Below are 19,822 nucleotides of genomic sequence, written 5' to 3'. Positions count from 1 at the left end.
GTTTTCATCAAAGAATGACATACACTGCCTGAATGATGTGACATATTCATTTTAACAGCTAGCCTCATTAGCATTGCTGTTGGTTGCTTGCCTGAAAGAGCAGGCAGCTTGCAATTTGGAATGACTGCAAAGACAGTCTGACCCCCACTCTGTAAATCATGAGATAGTTAAACTATCAGAATGGGAGAACTTTGCTGAAGAAACTAAGGACTACATCCCCATAGCCTTTTCATGTGGGTTTCAAAAAAGCCCTCCTTCCCATTTGTGCTCAGGGCTTTACATAAAGGCATATGTGAACTTTAGTTCTGTAATGGTTTATAATGAGCGTCTGCCAAGTTTTAATTCAAGTGAACTGTCCATTTATTAAGTAGAGCTAAAAGCACATTCGAGCCTTAATATGGCAATATTCTAACTTTCACGTTTATAATGCTCCCACATGAAGCAGGTAACTAACACCAAGGCCAAGAAAACTCACCAAAGTCTCTACCTCCTCAGGAGGCTAACGAAATTTGGCATCACCCTGGTGACCCTTACTAATTTTTATCAATGGACCATAGAAAATATCCTGTCTGAATGTATAATAGCTTGGAATGGCAATTGCTCTGCATGTGGCCACACAAAACTGCAGAGGATTGTGGACACAGCTCAGCACATCACAGAAACCAGCCTCCCCTCCATGGATTCTGGTTATCCTTCTCACCGCATTCAACTGAGCAGAAAACAGAAAAACCTGAAATATGTACCACCAGGCTTAAGGACAGTTTCTATCTTGCTGTTGCAAGGCTAGTAACTCCAGCTGTTTTAAAATTAGTAAATGCTTCCCTAGTATAAGAAAATGTATTCTTGACCTCACAGTGTACGTCATTATGATCTTGCAGTTTATTGATTACCCCTGTACTGGACTGTACATTTTATTCTGCACTCTGCTATTTAACCTTGTATCTCAATGCACTGTGTAATGATTTGACCTGTAGGAACAGTACGCAATACAAGCCTCTCACTGTATTTCAGTACATGTGACAATAATAAACCAATACCAATTACTACCCAAATTAGTTAAACAAATTCTTAAATTCAAAGGCAGATTTCAAAAGTACAAATGTACACACACACACACACACACATACACACACACACACAAACACACCCCCACACACACACACACACACACACTTTCAAAGAAATATTATTTATGAATCATAAACACGAAAAATTCTGCAGATGCTGGCAATCCAAAGCAACACACACAAAATGCTGCAGGAACTCAGCAGGTCAGGCTGCATCTATAGAAATGAATAAACAGTTGAAGCTTCGGGTTGACAGACCCCTTTTTCAAGACTGGGATTCTGAATGACAAGTTGTTATGCAAGTGACTGACAGATGCACACATTGTATAGGGATAAATTCTCTGTTTCTCAATAAAAGGACAATTTTAAAGATTTGGCTGTTTGGCTTCAGCATCATAAGACTTTCAAAGTTATGAAAGATATAAACCAAAAAAATACACTGTACAGTTATGTTAGATCATACCATTGGTGTTTCTTTCTATAGGGTTGTAACCTGATGTAAATGCAGTCCATGGTGTTGCATGTACAGCCTTACTCCATTCACTCCAGGTCCCAATCTCACTGTCTTTAGCAGCAACTTGTATTATGTGTTCCTTCCCTTCATATGCATCAGTGATTGTATGAAATGGAACATCAGTCACCTCGACCTACGAACAACAGAAACAGATCATCAGACAGGTATCAACAAATAGTAGTGCAAGGCAACAGGGTAATCACTAAATCTATCTCAATGTCACCACCTTTAGGATTGTTTCATTCTTTTCAAGTACCACTTTCTCTATATTCCCCTGCAGTAACCCAAACGTCAATGTATAGATGTTGACTCTAGCCTATTTATTGTATGCACTTCAAACCACTGCAACCAGCAGTCACGCAGTAAGACTGTGATTATTTCATTCCTTATTTACTTCAAGCTTTATGACATTTAGCATTTAAGTTCCCCTTCATCAGCTGGATTTCACAATCGCAAAATCACAAACGAAACAGTTCACCGTATGTTTCCACGTACATGTGATGCATACACACAGTGGCCACTTTATTATGTACACCTGCTTGTTAATCTAATCAGCTAATCATATGGCGACAACTCAAGGGATAAAAGCATGCAGACACGGTCAAGAGGTTCAGTTGTTTTTCAGACCAAACACCAGAATGGGGAAGAAACGTGATCTAAGTGACTTTGACCATGGAATGATTGTTGGTGCCAGGCAAAGTGATCTAGGTATCTCGGAAACTGCTGATATCCAGGGATTATTTCTCTCTACATAACAGTCTCTAGAGTTTACAGGGAATGGTGCAAACAAAAAAAAGTTCTGTGGGTGAAAATGCTTTGATAATGAGAGAGGTCAGAGGAGAATTGCCAGACTGGTTCAAGTTGACAGGGAGAGGACAGTAATATTCAAATAACCATGTGTTGCAACAGTGCGTGCCGACGAGCATCTCTGAATGCACAACATATCAAATTTAGAAATGGATGGGCTACAGAAGCAAAAGACCATGAACATGCACTCAGTGACCTCTTTGTTAGGTACAGGAAGTATCTAATAACGTATAAATGAATCTGAATCTGAAAAGTGAAAATGAAGATTTGGAGGAACCGGCCACGTGAATGCCAAATCAACACGTACAAAAGCTGGATGAACTCAGCAGGTTGGGCAGCAGCCGTTGAAACGAGCAGTCAACGTTTTGGGCTGAGACCCTTCGTCAGGACTGAAGAAGGAGAGGGCAGGGCCCTATAAAGAAGGCAGGGGGAGGGAGGGTGGAAGGTGCCAGGTGAAAAACCAATCAGAGGAAAGATCAAGGGGTGGGGGAGGGGAAACAGGGAGGGGATAGGCCGGGGAGGTGAAGAAGGAATGTAAGGGGAAAGCACTATGGGTAGTAGAAGAAGACAGAATCATGAGAGAGATGTTAGGCACCTAGAAGAGGAGGCAGAGTGAAAGTGGGATGGTGGAAGGGAGAGGGAGGGAATTACTGGAAGTTGGAGAATTTGATGTTCATACCAAGGGGCTGAAGACTACCCAGCCAGTATATGAGGTGTTGCTCCTCCAACCTGAGTTTGGCCTCATCATGGCAGTAGAGGTGGAGGCCATGTATGGACATATCTGAACGGGAATGTGAAGCAGAGTTGAAGTGGGTGGCCACCTGGAGATCCTGTCTGTTGTGGTGGACGGAGTGGAGGTGCTCGATGAAGTGGTCCCCCAATCTGCGTCGGGTCTCGTTGATGTCGAGGAGGCTGCACCAGGAGCACTGGATGCAATAGATTACCCCAACAGACTCACAAGAGAAGTGTTGCCTCACCTGGAAGGACTGTTTGGGGCCCTGAATGGTGGTAAGAGAGGAGATGTAGGGACACTTGCAGGGATAAGTACCAGGTGGGAGATCTGTGGGGAGGGACGTGTGGACCAGGCAGTTGTGGAGGGAACGATCCCTGCAAAAAGCAGAGAGGGGTAGAGAGGGAAAGATGTGCATAGTGGTGGGGTCCTGTTGAAGGTGGCGGAAGTTGCGGATGATAATATGCTGGATCCGGAGGCTGGTGGGGTGGTAGGTGAGAACAAGGGGAGCACGGTCCCTGTTGTGGTGACAGGAGGATTGGGTGAGGGCCGAAGTGCGGGAAAAAGAGGAGATGCGGGTGAGGGCATCGTTGATGATGGCAGAAGGGAAACCACGATTCTTAAAGAAAGAGGACATTTGAGATGTCCTGGAATGGAAAGCCTCATCCTGGGAGCAGATGTGGCGGAGACGGAGGAACTGGGAATAGGGAATAGAATTTTACATTTGGCAGAGTGGGAAGAGGTATAGTCAAGGTAGTTATGAAAGTCAGTGGGTTTATAGAAGATGTCCGTGGACAGTCTGTCTCCAGAGATGGAGAGCGAGAGATTGAGAAAGGGGAGAGAAGTGTCCGAGATGGACCAAGTGAATTTGAGGGCTGGGTGAAAGTTAGAGGCAAAGTTGATGAAATTGACGAGCTCAGCCTGGGTGCAGGAAGCAGCACCAATGTAGTTGTCAATGTAGTGAAGGAAAAGTTGGGGAGCAGTACCAGTATAGATTTGGAGCATGGACTGTTCCACATAACCCACAAAGAGGCAGGCATAGCTGGGGCCCATGCGAGTGCCCATAGCTACACCCTTGGTCTGAAGAAAGTGGGAGGAGCTGAAAGAGAAGTTATTAAGTGTTATTAAGTTATTAAGTTCCACCAACCGAAGGAGTGTGGTGATGTTTGGGAACTGGTGAGGTCTATTGTCAAGAAAGTGCGGAGGGCTTTGAGACCTTCTTGATGGGGAATTGAAGTGTATAAAGATATAAGGATTGGACATCCATGGTGAAAATGAAGCGGTCGGGACCAGGAAACTGGAAGTTATTGAAGAGGTGGAGGGCATGGGATGTATCCCGGATGTAGGTGGGGAAGGACTGAACTATGGGTGACAAAATGGAGTCTAGGTAGGCAGATACAAGTTCAGTGGGGCAGGAGCAGGCCGAAACTAAAGGCCTACCAGGACAGTCAGGCTTGTGGATCTTGGGGAGGAGGAAAACCGAGCAGTGTGGGGTGTGGGAATTATGAGTTTTTTGGCTGAGGATGGAAGGTCTCCGGAGTTGATATGAGCAGAGATGCATGAATGCCAATTTTGTTGGTTCACCGTCTTAAATATTGTCCAAATATTTATTATTAATTTATTATTAAATTGCAACAAACAATATCTTTAAAGCAAGAAAATTATTCTAATCTTCACCCCAGGAAGAAGGTAGAAATGATAATGGGAATGTAAGCCTTATTTTGGATATATAATTAAATTCAAAATCAACAGGAGCTAACTGATCACTTGTCCATATCGAAAATACTAAAATAACCCTGATAATCAATAGGAATATTGTAAACCTGGCTCATTGCCAATTCTCTCCACTGCTCGGATATCTTAGAAGATGCGAATTTCTACAGGAAATCATTATTCCCAAAGCAGCAAAGCTCGATTTTAGCCTGACTCGGCAGAAGTTGAGAGTTTCAGATAAGCATAGATTTCCGGTCCAGATTTCTACTAATCCTTCATGAAAAGAAACAATCTATAGAACATATGGAAATAAAAGCAGAAAATTCTAGAAATACAAATCAAATAAATCAGCATCTGACTGCTAAGAAACAGTTCATTAATTATTCCAGGGTGCCTCTTTATCTAAAATCTTCTGCTGAAAGGTTACATTTATTCACGCCAAAGGCTGTATCCAGTAGGATCAGCATAAAATCTTTTAGAACACTGGTGATAAATTGCTCCATTCATGACATATTGTTAGATCTGGTTAATAGAAAAGTAAGTTCAATGCAGATGAGGATGGGTATGAGGGAAATAGATGGGCTGGTAAGGGGAACAGTCTAAAAAAAGCACAATTCAAGAGTAATATATGTAACCCTCTCGCATACAGACGTGACCCGTTGGCTAACAGCCACATGACTCAGCAGCGAGAAGGCAACCTTTTGTAAAAGATGTACACCTAGGGTCGGTATGACCGGGGGCTTCAAACAAACAGGAACATTGTGATGTTGCAATTAAAGCAACTTTGATTTGAGCGAATACTGTGTAAGTACTGCCCATAAGGAGTTATTGGCAGCCCAGAAATGACAGATCGTATACCAGTATAAAACTATAATGGAAGCATATTTATCAATTTTCAACTTCATCAAACAGTTACAGAAAACGTAATGACAAATAAAAGGGCCCATTACAGTTAAACCTGTCCAATGTGCACATAACATTTGAGCTCAAACTGGAGTATTCAGGGGAGTACCTCTTACTCATGTGCTGTACCCACGGTCTGCTTGGAAGCACCGGCCACATTCCGAATTCCCTTCGAAGACGAACTCAAATGAACTGTCTCTCTCAGGAGTACTGGCCCTTCCTCCTTGGAGCCATTCACCTGCACAAAGCACTTCCTGCACTGATGACTCTCCTTCCAACGGCATTCTGTGGCATCTTCCCTGTGGCCCAATCCACAGCTCTCGTCCAAAGACTCCAAACCAGACCACTGTCCTTCAGAAATCTCTTCCCCAGAGCTCTCCAGAACCTTCTCTCACAATCCTAAGTTGGACATGACTCCTTATCTTAGCCGAAGCCAAGCACACTTTCCAGTGTAGCACACTGCTTTTACAGAAAACTGCTAACATAAAGTACCTCACAGCATAGCAGTAAAACTCCCAACTATGACATAACGTATGTAATAAGCACTTAGATAATTAAATATGCCAGAGAGCTCATTCTTGACGTTTTCTCAATGTGAAAATTATATGGGCAATGTTAACTTAGAACATAGAATATCACACCACAGTACAGGTACGTCAGCCCACAATACTGTGCCGATCTTTTAACCTACAACTCCAAGATCAATCTCACACTTCACACCCATTCATGTGCCTATCTAAGAGTTTCTTAAACGTCCCTAATGTATCTCCCTCTACGACCACCTGCAGCAGCTCGATCCAAATGCTGAATGATCCTCTTGGCATGCAAGTAAATGCACAATAAACAAATAAGTGATCTGAAAGGTTGATGGTAGTGCAGTGGTTAGCATGATGCTATTACAACTCAGGATGTTTGGAGTTTGGATTCAGTTCTGGCACCGTCTGTAAGTGGTTTTACGTACTCCTGTGATCGTATGGATTTCCTCCGGGTGCTCCAATTTCCTTCCACGGTCTAAAGATGTATCGGTTTGTAGGTTCATTGGTCATTGTAAATTGTCCTGTGATCAGTGTTAAATGGGTGGTGTGACGCTTTGGGCTGGAAGGGCCTGGTCCATCCTGTACCACTAAGTACATAAATTATTAGATAAATAAATTATGCAATTTGCATTGAGAATCCTTTCGGTTCTTGGTTAGTTAGTGCGTGTTAATGTAAATGTAAGCATTGGGAACCCAGATGTGGATGCATATAGCGGCAGCTGCAGAAAAATCTATTTTAATTTACGGAAATCACTCGAGCTGTAGCCAAGCACAACACTTGGTAATTGGGTTCATCTTTAACAGTTAAAAGTACATGCACTATCTTTATGACATATGGAAAGTAATTCCAATTCCTAATCCATTGATGTATCCAGACAGATTAATCTTATAGTAAAATCCATTTCCGACAGGATTGCTGAGGTTGAGTTTGTCATAATCTGGTTTAGGTTTTAAAAAGCACAATACCCAGCCTGAACAAAATTATAATCAAATGCTCCAGACTTTTTGGAGGGGTTATACATTTAGAGCATTGTCTAACATTTTTTTCACAAAGTAGCAATTTCAAATTTATATATATCGTTTTTTTTAATCAATGCCAATGAGTCATTGCATTAAGCTCGCTTACCCAGGAACTTAATCAATAAATGCACTTTCTGTTTTGATTTCCCTCAGAACCAAATCATTATTCATGAATGGTTGGTTCTCCTAATGGCTTTGTAAATGTACTAAGACATACAAACCAAATGATCAGGCTTTTGCACAACTAGTTGATCATAGCCACAGCATCACCTGGTTGACTACAATTCCATGGGTATGTTCAAAATAAATCGTTTGAAGGCTCTATCTATTATAATCTTCTGGTGACTCCATATGTAGTTACAGGATTCCACCCTCCTCACCATCCAGCCCATGCTTTCTGCTCGCTACTACTACCATTGGGAAGGAGGTAAAGGAGCCTTCGATTCCACAGCACCAGGTTCAGAAACAGTTATTACCTTGCAACCTGTTATAGTTTTTAATTTTCCTGGAAATGTCCGCAGGAGGATAAATCTCAAGGTAGTATATGGTGACACATATGTGCTTTGATAATAAATTTACTTTGAACTTGACTTTGAGGGTAATAATTCATGACAGTATAAACAGTGCCATGTATAAATAATACTCCGCAATTTAGATTTCTGACTTTTATTCTCAGGATATGGTTGTTGCCAAGAAGAGCAGCACTACTCCATAAGCTTTGTTCTCACACACCTCTAATGGTGAATAAATATAATCATTCTGTACTGCCAAGTGGGAAAAATCTTCAACTTTGTCTCTGCCATCATGAAGAAAGTGTGATACATGCCCAGGATAGGATAATGCCCAAAGAGGAGGGGATCTGAGAGATGATTCTGCCTTTATTTTTATAAGTGGTCAGAAACCATTGCTGGAAGGTGCAAGCAAAAGACTCACAGCTATACAGGTGTATCCTGTAGACAGCTTGCACTGAATTCTTTATTTAAAAGATTAGCTTTATTTGTACACGTGCACCAAAGCATACAGTGAAAATGTGCCGTTTTGCACCAACAGCCAACATAGTCTGAGGATTGTGCTGGGGGCAGCCCCTACGTGTTGCCATGCTTCTGGCACCAATGAAGTAGTACAATCATTATTGTCACATGTACCACGATCTAAATAAATAAAGCAGTTAGATGCTTCCCATAAATGTACATGTTGCACAGTAAGGAGAATGATGACCCAAAGGGACCAGTGGTCTAAAGATGAGGGAGTCAGGTGTTGTTGCAGCCTCAGTGATAGAACCATTTGACTTCTTTCTGCTAAAAATCACTCATCACCTATACCTATATTGAGATAATGGGCCACATGGTGCCATCTCTTGTGGGATTCAGTAGATTGTTCACTCAGACACCAAACTCATTTGGCATCATGGAATGGAGCAGAAGAAACTCCTCAGAATATTTTCATTTCATGTTCTACAAGCTTGAAACTCATTGGAGATGACTTCCAGTCTTTTACTCACCATAACATGTGATTTGCACTTCGTTAAAGAGCAGAACTCCCATGTCTGAATCTTGTCGAGCTATTTAACTTTTACTTCTATGCATTTAAAACGTACAATTGGCATGAATATAATGATGATCAAGGCATTATATAAAAATGGTCCTCAAACAGAAGTTTTAAAAATTAAAAGTATGAAGGGCTATATATTTTTTTCTGAATGCCTTTCACTAGTGAATAGAGAAATCAGGACAGAATTTTCACTGCTCATTGCTGATGAGCAACTTTTATTAACGTGCACATCAGGGAAGTGAGGGTAAGGTTTCCTTCACTATGTTTTGTGTTATTATAACAAATTGTCCTGTATAAGTTCAACTTTACAAATGCTTATAGTGAGTTATCAGACAGGAGCTGACTGTTCTTCGAGGAGACCATTCTGAGTCTGGGAGCAGAGGGCACAGCCTCAGAATAGAAGGATGTTCCTTTAGAACAGAGATGAGGAGGAATTTCTTTGGCCAGAGGGTGGTGAGCCTGTGGAATTCATTGCCACAGACATCTGTGGTGGCCAAGTCACTGGGTATGTTTAAAGCAGAGGTTGATAGGTTCTTGATTAGTCAGGGCATGAGAGGTTGCAGGGAGAAGACACTGGAATGGGGTTAAGAGGGATAATAATTCAGCTCTGTGGAGCAGACTTGATGGCACATATGGCCTAATTCCGCTCCTATATTTTATGGTCAAATATAGTCTAATAATGGGCAACATTTTAACAGGAGAGGAGTAATGTCAAAAGGAATTGTGAAAAAAATAAATAAAAGAAGCTTGAAATTAAATTAAAACACTTTAGAAGAATGCAACAGATCAATCCGCATTTTGTGGGTGCACCTGTATTCTGTTAGTAGTGGGAAGGAGCTGTTCAATAGAGTGATGTAGAATAGCCATGAGGAGGCATGTCTTCCATTTGATTGTTGAAGTAAATGAAAAGAAACTTGGAAGAAGGTCAAACTCAGAAAAGTCAGACTTATGAGATTATGGTTGTGTTAAATCAAATTGGGACTCCCAACACATCTCTTTTAATTATCATTACCAACAATTTCAATCCCCATAACTCTATTGGAAATGGAGATATATGAGAATTATTTGATTTGGTATTACCTATTTTATGCCATCAACTGTATTACCCCCAGATAGAAGAAAGCTCCAGGATGGCAAATTATTTCAATAAAACACAATGCAGCTTGATCAATCCCAGTGGGACAGAGACCACTATATTTTCCTCCTCAACTCTAATTTAGCTGCAGAAATGAGGGTGTAGGGTACAGTCAAAAAGTTCCAGTTAAGAATTGAAAAAAAAACTGAATCGAAATGACGTACCAAAGGTAAATGAAAACAGAACATATAAAACCTAGAATGTAGGATCAGGCTGTTTTCATACTTGATAAAGGTCAGCCCTCAATAGACTTCAGACTAGACTCTCATCGGAAGGTCCTCCCTTTAGAACTATATCAGCATGTTTTCATCTGAATTCAAAGACCACTGCAATAGTTAGCAATAAGCTTTACCAAACTTATCAATTTTTATTGATGCACCATTTAAAGCATTCTGTCTGGATGCATAACGACTTGGTATGACAACTGCTCTGCAGGTGACTGCAAGAAACTGCAGAGAGTTGTGGACACAACTCTCCACAGACACTGTCTATATCTCTCGTTGTATTAGAAAAGCAACCAGCATAATCAAAGACCTCGGTTATTTTCCCTCACCCTCCCTTCCCTGCTCAAAGTTCATGCCACCAGGCTCAAGGACAACTTCTATCCCACTCTTAGACTCTTGAATGGACCTCTTGTATGATAAAATAGATGCTTGGCCTCACAATCTACCTTGATATAATCTTGCACTTTATTGTTTACCTGTACTTCATTTTATCAGTAGCTTTTAAACTTCATTCTGCATTGTTATTGTCTTATCTTATTCTAGCTCAATACATCATGTAATGATTTGATCTGTATGAAGAGTATGCGAGAAAAACTTTTCACTGTATCTTGCTACAAGTGACAATCCAACCCAGTCTAATCCAATCCAATCCAATCCAATGATGTGAATCATCTTAAAATAGGGCAAACAATAAGTGGTGAAAAATTGCATGGGTTCTGTTCCAAGTGTGGAATCTTGCCCGCATATAGATCCTCTATTAGCGATACTGCTTCATTAGTGATATTGTTTCAATGCAGCTTCATTGGAGTCCCTCCTGCACTATCGTTGGTTCACTGAGACTACAAGATTTCTACGGCACTTACGACAAATGTGTAGTTCTGGAGAGAAAGCAACTCCAAAGCCTTCATGTACAAATAAAGCGAAGAAATTTATGCCAAAACAAATCGGGGACAACATTTGATATTATGACACTAGGATGGAGAAAATGTTCTCAAGTTCAGTGCAATTACCAGTCCTCCAATTTTGGATAATCTATAACAAATTCAGGTATATTTGAAAGCAGTGTAATAAATGCATGGAGTCCAAGGGCTAATATATTCCCATTCTTCAAAGAACGTATGGGACATACCCAATTGACATTATGATTAATGTAGAGGGCCATGCTTGCTGGGTGAATGGATGGAGGACTTTTTCACCCTGTCCTTAATCAATTCATCCATTTTCAAAAAACAAGGTGAAGAAAAGTTCATTGCAGTCAGGGGTCATACTTGCATGCAACATTCTTGTTGTTCCAAGATTGAAAATGTGTTTTCCTCCTGCAGGTACCCTGAGCTGGGAGGCAGTTGTGCCCCTGTTCAAATGCCATGGGAACTCAGTGTGAACTGAATTAAGTATAGGGTCAACTCAAAGGCAATATAGCAAGAAAAAAAAATGAAAGCCTCTTGAACATGGCAAAATGAATTAAAAACAGGCAGGAAAGTAGATTACTGCTGAAATACTCAAGATTATCCACTCCATCTGTTTGGTGTTAATTATTCATTTCACCAGGACCTCCAACATCTGAATACCTAGGGACAAGACTAAATGTAAAATTAATTCCCACTTTTACTTTAATTTTTATAAAGCTCTCTTTTTAAACAATGTTATTTTTGTGCTAGTATTAATTTCATTGCAATTTATAAAACCGTAAGACACAGGAGCAAAACTAGGCTATCTAGTCTGTTGAGTCTGCTCCACCATTTAATCATGGCTGATATATTCAGTTCCATTCTCCTGCATTCTCTCCATAACATTTGATTCCCCTATGAATAAAGAATCGATCAACCTCCCCTTTAAACATACCCAATGACTTGGCCTCCACATCTGTCTGTGACAGTGAATTCCAGAGATTACCCACCTCTAGCTAAATAATTTCCTCCTCATCTCCGTTCTAAAAGGAATGCCTTTCTATTTTAAAGCTGTGCCCTCTGGTCCTAGACTCTTCCACCAATGAAAACATCGTCTGCATCATCTTTAGATCTTCCCACAACCAATGATCTCACTTTAAGGATTCTGTCTTATTATCTCATGTTCTTGTTACTTATTACTATTTATTTACATTTGCATTTGTTGTTTTCTGCAATCCAGTTGATCTTTCATTGATCTTGCTACTATTCTATAGATTTTCTGAGTATGCCTGCAGAAAAATGAATCTCGGGGTGACATATATGTGCTTTGATAATACTTTGAACTTCTTGAATTTTGAACCAACATCTTAAAATAGAATCCTTTTTAAAAGCTATTGGGTTTAATGAAATGACAACATGTTTGGTGTGCCCTCCCTTGTAGCAATTGCTTTATATACAGTAACTGAGTTGCTACTACATCAGCAGTTAATCAAGAGTGTTTGACTGTTAGTTAACTTACATTTTGTTATTTCTATCTCTCTTGTGACTATTGTTTGGCTCATGTAATGGATAACCTGGTCAATTAAGCATCCCCAAAGTCTTCAAACAGGGAGATATTTTGAGCTATTTTACATGGTTTACATAGGGGATAGTTTGTGTTTTCACCTGACTATGCTATTGGAAGCATGTGGCCCACATCCAACACCAGAATCAGGTTAACAAAAAAATAAGGTTAATAAAACCGTATTGTTCTGGTTATTAAATGAGGTGGTTATTTGTTAACCTTATTCTTTCTACTGTTGTGATATACTGTTGGAAGAAGGCCATATGCCTCCAGGGGAAATTTTTTTCGAGAGGGAAATGTTTGGATATAAGCTTGCCAGACTGAGCAAAGCTACTTCAAAAGGTCTACTTTTCAAATAGGAATTTCACAATAAGGTTCAAATAGAAACATAATTAATTCCATTAATCAACAGTAGGATGAAACAAATGCAAAAAGAGAGAGGTTTCATTGGGGAAAAGAATCTCTAAAGCACAGAGTATGAGTGAAGTGTATTGCTAGCCTCTCAACAGTTTTGCCATATCCTAATATCCTAACCAAAATGCAAGTTGAAGTATTTGTTTAATGCTTGATGAATTGCAGAAGGACAAAGCAACAAGCTCGAGGGAAAACCGTAAATGCTTTAGGTCATCTTCCAAGTCACATAACACAATGGCGCAGAATAAAACCCCAGGCAAATCTGCCAAGTTTTCAGTGGCAATTAAGGATAGACAATGCATGCGTATATACTAATGAATATCACATCCTACATTTGATCATCGCTGGAAGAGCATTGTTGTAGTGAAACTATAAAGAATTTCTTTATGCTCCCAATTTTTGTTCCTTATTTACTGGTTCAAACTAGGGTGCACAGAAGGAAACCATTTGGCCCATGGTGTCTGTGCCAGCTCTTTGAAAGTCCCATTAATCCAGTCTTTCCCTGGAGCCGCGCAATTTTTTTCACTTCTGAATTATCCAATTCCCTTTTAATAGTTACTATTGAATCTTATCCATTACCTTTTCAGATCTGTCCTCACTGGGTTAAAAAAAAACCCTTCCTCTCCAATCTGATTACTTTGACATGTGACTTTCTTGTTCGTGGTGACAGAAATCACCCAATTACTCAGTCAAAATCTCTGAATTTCAAAAATACTAATTAAATTTCCTCATAAAATAACATGTCCAAGTGAACATAAATCCTGTCTCTTAGTTGTTTTTTTTCTGATAATTTCCCTATCAGTGATGTGACGTTTGACAGTAGGCTAAAAACCAAAATGATCACACCGTCAGGCATGTGGTCTCACAACGGGTGACTGACATCCATGACACAAATTAGCAGAAAGATAATCCAGGTATTCCATCATTTTGTGCTTGAACATATTATTTTCAGAAAACAAAATGGAATAAGATAATGTTAGCATTTCAGAAGGAGATTATATGTAGGAAAAACATGATTTAAAATAAACAAAGATGTGTGTGATCCTAATACTAACCACAGAAAATGGAGAAATTGTTTGGCTTTCCTCTTACCCATTCTATTCTCCTCTTCTGCCCAACACCTCCTTCTAGTGCCCCTCCTCCTCCCCTTTTTCCCATGATTCACTCTCTTTTCCTGTCAGATTTATTCTTCTTCAGCCCTTTACCTCTTCCACCTACAGCCTCCCACCTTCTCACTTCATTCCCCCCACCCCCAAACACACATCCTCCCTCACTGTCACCTGGCAGCTTCTACTCCTTACCATCCACCGCCCTTCATATTCTGGCTTCTGATCCTTCATTTTCAGTCCCGATGAAGGGTCTTGGCTCGAAATGTCGATTGTTGATCCTTCTCTGTAGATGCTGCCTAACCATCTGAGTTCCTGCAGTATTTTGTATTTATTGATCTGAATTCTTGGCAGCTGCAGAATCTCTTGTCTTTATTGTTTTCACTCGAAACCTTTTCCAACATCTTTACTTAATATACTGGAATAAGTTGACTGAGGGAGGGGGACAGAGGAAGAGAGGAACTAAATTTGATAAACTATCTTGGGAGAGAGCAAGATCAATGTTGTCAGCATGGGATCATTACTTGATTAGCCAAAATATTTGAAAGTAGAAATTTCATCCTTCCTTCAGCTTTCACTTGAAAATACCACCAGCTTCTTATTTACCAGTGTTTGAAATCTCTCTCGGTAAAGAAGAGAAACAGGAAAGGGATAAAAAAAAACAGAGGGAAATGAAAGTAGCACAAGGTAGGAAGACAATGAATGGACAATCCTTTTAAACTAGAGTCCGTTTCCTTTTCAAATGAACTGATAGAAAAGGTAATCAGATGTGATGTAAAATGGGTCCTGATTCACCATGACTTGCCATGGCTCACATCCAGAATGGGGTAATCACTCTTCTCAATTTCTCACAACAGCAGCTTTCTTCAAATTTGTTTTCTAAATTGACACATATTTAAAAGCCTTAGCTAAAGATTGACTGATTTTATTTAAATATACAAAACTGTGTATATCTGCAACACGTGCAAAGTGCTGGAGGAACTCAGCAGGTCAGGGAGCATCTATGGAAAGGAATAACGAGTCCGATGTTTCAAGCCAAGTCACTACATTTATCTGTATCAGTGCAAATGGATCAATAAGAGAGGAAAGGAAATGGGCTGATTTATACTTCAACATTATATATATATGTATATATATATATATATATATGTATAAAGTTCCACCTAGTCTTGAGTGAAATTATTTATGAATTTTTGAACCAGCAAAGAGTACAAATAAACTCTTTTCGGGCTTCCAGCTAGGTACAGGTATCAATTATAACCAATGTTTCGTTGAAAAACTCAGCCATCTTCTGCAGGGATGAATAGTTAAAATTTAATATTTAGTATTCAGGAAAGAGTATTGAAAGTATCAAGGATGTGATCATAAACTTGCTACCATGGAAGACCACTGATAAGACCATAAGACATATAGAGGCCGAATTAGGCCATTTATTCCATCAAGTCTGCTCCGTCATTCCATCATGGCTGATCCCACCCACTCAACCCTATACACTTGCCTTCTTGCCACATTTCTTTTGACTCGATGTACTCAAAGAAAATCAGATTTTAATTCTGATTCTGACATTAGAATCCATGACTTTAAGCTATTTAAGATATTTAGTAATTTTTCTCTCCCAGAAACCAGTTAATTGATTCAATGTTTGCAAAGGGTCTGTTAAAAACTTACAAGGTTTTGTTTTCAGAGCCAAGACTTCTATTCCCATTAATGCTCTTCCTAACCATTGGCTTTCCCTGTTTTCCCCTGTTGCCACATACCCAGAAGTCAGCAGTGAACCAAGCTCTACTCCCTTCACTCTCCAAAGCCTAGGTTCATAAACTCAAATGGCCTGACCCACTACTGCTTATCCCAATTATAAAAATAAATAAGATTTCCAGATTTACAGATTTTTGGGGGAAAAATTAGCAATTTTGTCCATCTCTAAAATACCAACAAAAAGCTTAGCTTGGCACGTAATAAAACACAGATTTGACCTATTCAGTCTGTGTGAAGCATTTATCATTTCATGATACAAACCATTATTGTTAAAGTGTAATGTTACCAAGTAATTAACTTTGATATGTAGTTCTAAATAAATCATAAAGCTAATGTATTGTATTTTACTGTGCCTCCAAGATTTATTCCTTTGATTTAAAAAAAAGTGCGTTACTATTTAACATGTTCAGTGTTGCTGACTTGGGATGAATTTCTAGTGACCTATCTTCAGATTCATCAACAGCAATTTCATGGGAGAATCATTGCTGCTTCTTCTTCTTAGCCAGTCCCTCAGGGTCAAGGATGACTTGTTCTCAATGTTCTGTGAATTCTAATATGGCTGATGATGTCTATAAACCAATCCTTTAAAAAATTTAAGGAATGATAGGGAAGGAGAAGGAATTTGTATTAAATGAGATACAGGAAAATAAGATTAAAAATAATAATAAACACGAGATATTCTTCAGACATTGGAAATCCTAAGCATAATGGAGAGAGTGCTAGAGAAACTCAGGAAGTCAGGCAACAGCTATGGAGAGGAGTAAGCTGCTAATGTTTAAGGCCAAGAACCTTCATTAGGACTTGAGGGGAAGAGTGTAGAACCCAGAATAAGAAGGGGGGAGGGGAAGGGAGAGGAAAAGGGGAAGAAGTACAAGCTGGCAGTGGCGGAGGGCTATTGAAGGAAGAAGCTGGATTGTGATAGGCGGAAGAAGCAAGGGGCTAAAGAAGAAGGTATCTAACAGGAGAGGAGAGTGGACAATGGAAAAAAGGGAAAGAGAAGGGTACCAGAGTGAGGTGATGGGCAGGTGAGAAGAGAATAGGTGAGAGGGGAACCTGTATGGGAAATGGAAAAAGAGAAGGAGAGGAGAGAAACTGCCAGCTTTCACTTCTTCCCCTTCCTTATCTTCTTATTCTGACTTCTACCTCCTTCCTTTTCAGTCCTGATAAAGGGTCTTGACTCGAAACAGCAACTGTTTACTCCCCTCCACAGATGCTTCTGACCCGCAGAGTTCCTCCAACATTTTTTCAGTGTTGTTAAAACGAAGAATTCAGAAATGAAAAGAAGTGGTGAAGAGAAAAGGTAAAATAAAACACATTGATAGGGTAAAATGTTTAAAAATCTCAAAGAGGAATTCAGCACGTAGAAATGTGATTGAACTTTTACACAGAGGTTTGGTTCTTCTGACATTGAAAAAATAATTACAATTTTTTCAGTTAACATATGCATTGCTTCCATACTTTTGCAGTTTTCAAATGTCTGGGGTCTGGGTGTTAGTGGCAAGGCCAGTAATTATTGCTTATTCATAATTGCCCTTGACTACATGATATTGAGCACCATCTTGAGCCACTGTAGTCATCCTGGTGACAATCTCTCTATTGTTGGGGGTAGAGTTTCAGGATTCAGACTCATAACAATGAAAATGGTAATATAAATTTCCAAATTGCAAAAAATGGAATGCATCTACAGCATGCAAAGTAAAATATTAACTAAATGTTCATGTCCATTGTCTGGAAGGCTGAATACAAATGATCCATTTTCCAGGGTTATGTATATGTAACAAATAATGCTAATCTTTATCTTTCAGCTGTTTCTTGATATTTTGAGGAGGGAATCAAATTGGCTGAAGCCAACCTGGTACAGTAGTGATTTCAGGAGGAATCAAAGGTGGATTGTCTTATGTGCTCTTCTAACTAAAGATAGTTGAAAATTCTCAAAACGCTGTGTCCTTCATTACCAGCCTCACTCTAGTTCAACTAACAATAGCTTGTCTGTCATTGCTAATTATTCAACCTCCCTCCCTCCTCTCCATTCCTACGTTTTCCCCTATCCTTAGGCCAGCTTTTTCTGCAGCCACTCCGTGGAGGTTCTGGACTTACTGTAAAGATCTCACACCCTCCTTATTACAGATTGTGTAATCATGTAGCAGCCTTGATGTCTGCAAGCAGCTGTCATTGGGAACTGGGCATGTAATGTTCTTACTGAGGCATCGGGGTAAGTTTTCTGATTTTTTTTGTGTGGTTCAATTGATTGGGTGTAAGCACTGTGAAAACTTTTGGGCTGGCATGGTATCGTAGCGGTTAGCACAATGCTGTTACAGCTCTAGCAACCTCAGTCCTGTGCATTTCCTCTGGGTGCTCCTATTTCTTCCTACGTTCTAAAGAGGTATGGGTCACATGGTTCTAACTGGGCAGTGTGGCTTACTGGGTCAGAAGGGTCTGTTAGCATGCTCTATCTCTGAACAAAAAAAATCACAGAGTGGTGAACTCAATTTCTAGGAAAGACCCTACATCTCTTATTGCATTTGCTTCCAGCAGGTAAAATTGTCCAATTTATGGATGTATCATTTTCAAAATCTAATATCTTCTTTTTCCTAGATAATAGGACTACACAAATGATTTCATGGGAACTGATCTAAAAATCTGTAAATTATAGAATAAATAAAAATCAGTGGTTCATGTAAAACTCCCCTATTCCCTTAAATACTATGAGTTTAAGGGCACTGTTAGAGGGAGTATTTCTTTTAATTGCCTTAATCTTGGCTACAAACATTTCTATTGTACTTCGAATGAAGTAGCTTTAACTGAAAACACTTTGTAATCACGGCTCATCTTCAGCTGTGAAATCTAATGCCAATTATTCTTTGCGTTCTCAGATAACCTGCCCTGACAAATGGCTCAAATGGACTAGAGCAGTTGTTCGTTGTTCCCTTGATTTCTTGTGCAAGTAATAAGTAATTTTGATATCGCACTAATGATGCACAATCTTTCTCTAATGCTGTATTATCTTTCTAATTGCTGGCTTTAATTACACTCAGATTGTCTATTTGTTATATTCTTGACAGAAGAATCAGAAAGAATTACTTTTGTGTTTGTTTCTTAACAGCATTTCAGGTTTGCTACTTAGACTTAATTTAGCCATGGACTTGTGTTTTTCCAAGATGTAAATACCCTTCCTTATCTTTGAATGTTAATTTACTATTCTTTTGCTGTGTTCTAATAAACCAGTTTCAACTATTCCCCCATAATTGACCATTTGCCCATCCCAAAAGCAGATACTGGGCATAATAATGATTATTAATTCAGAAAAGTCATGTGTATCTTTCTAGGTTGCTTAATGCAAGGACTATTAAATCTCTTCCAAAATAACACAATAGTATTATACTGTGTTTTTTTAAAAATTTGTTCACAGTCTGTTCTGTTATTCTGGAGACCTTTTACCTTATGAATCTCAGGGTAGTAGTATATAGTACCAAATATGTACTTTGATAGTACAATTTATGTCGAACTTTGAGTTATATTGGAGATGAGAGATTTGCTTTATTGGTCACATGTACATTGAAACATCAATGTAAGTATGACAAATAATGTGATGGTGTTGATGTCAATGACCAACTCAGTCCAAGGACGTGCTGGGGGCAGCCCACAAGAGTCACCATTCTTCTGGCACCAAAATAGCATGCCCAATACTTACTGACCATAACCTGTAAGCTTTTGGAATGTGGGAGGAAAAGAAGCACTTAGATTTGCTTTTACAAAAACAAAACTGCTATGGATCTTCCCTGTAATGCAACCAATTTTTGTGAAAACTTACATAAAGCTTATATACAATTCATCCTTTTTATGCAGCTAGACTGCAGTCTCTATTATTGCACCCTCATTTTCTTAGCGACCATACG

General features: G+C 39.5%; 1 protein-coding gene across 1 annotated transcript in view; it reads right to left on the bottom strand.

The window, feature by feature from the left end:
- The window catches only part of cntfr (ciliary neurotrophic factor receptor), a 310,302-nt gene that overhangs the window by 21,189 nt on the left and 269,291 nt on the right, over window positions 1–19,822 (bottom strand). The window contains exon 8 of the mRNA XM_073064253.1: window positions 1,531–1,714. Coding sequence (XP_072920354.1) covers window positions 1,531–1,714 — 184 coding nt within the window. The remainder of the gene's footprint in view (window positions 1–1,530; window positions 1,715–19,822) is intronic.

This window comes from Hemitrygon akajei, chromosome 13 (assembly GCF_048418815.1).
Source record: "Hemitrygon akajei chromosome 13, sHemAka1.3, whole genome shotgun sequence".
Lineage (NCBI taxonomy): Eukaryota > Metazoa > Chordata > Chondrichthyes > Myliobatiformes > Dasyatidae > Hemitrygon > Hemitrygon akajei.
This window is presented reverse-complemented; position numbering and strand designations above follow the sequence as displayed.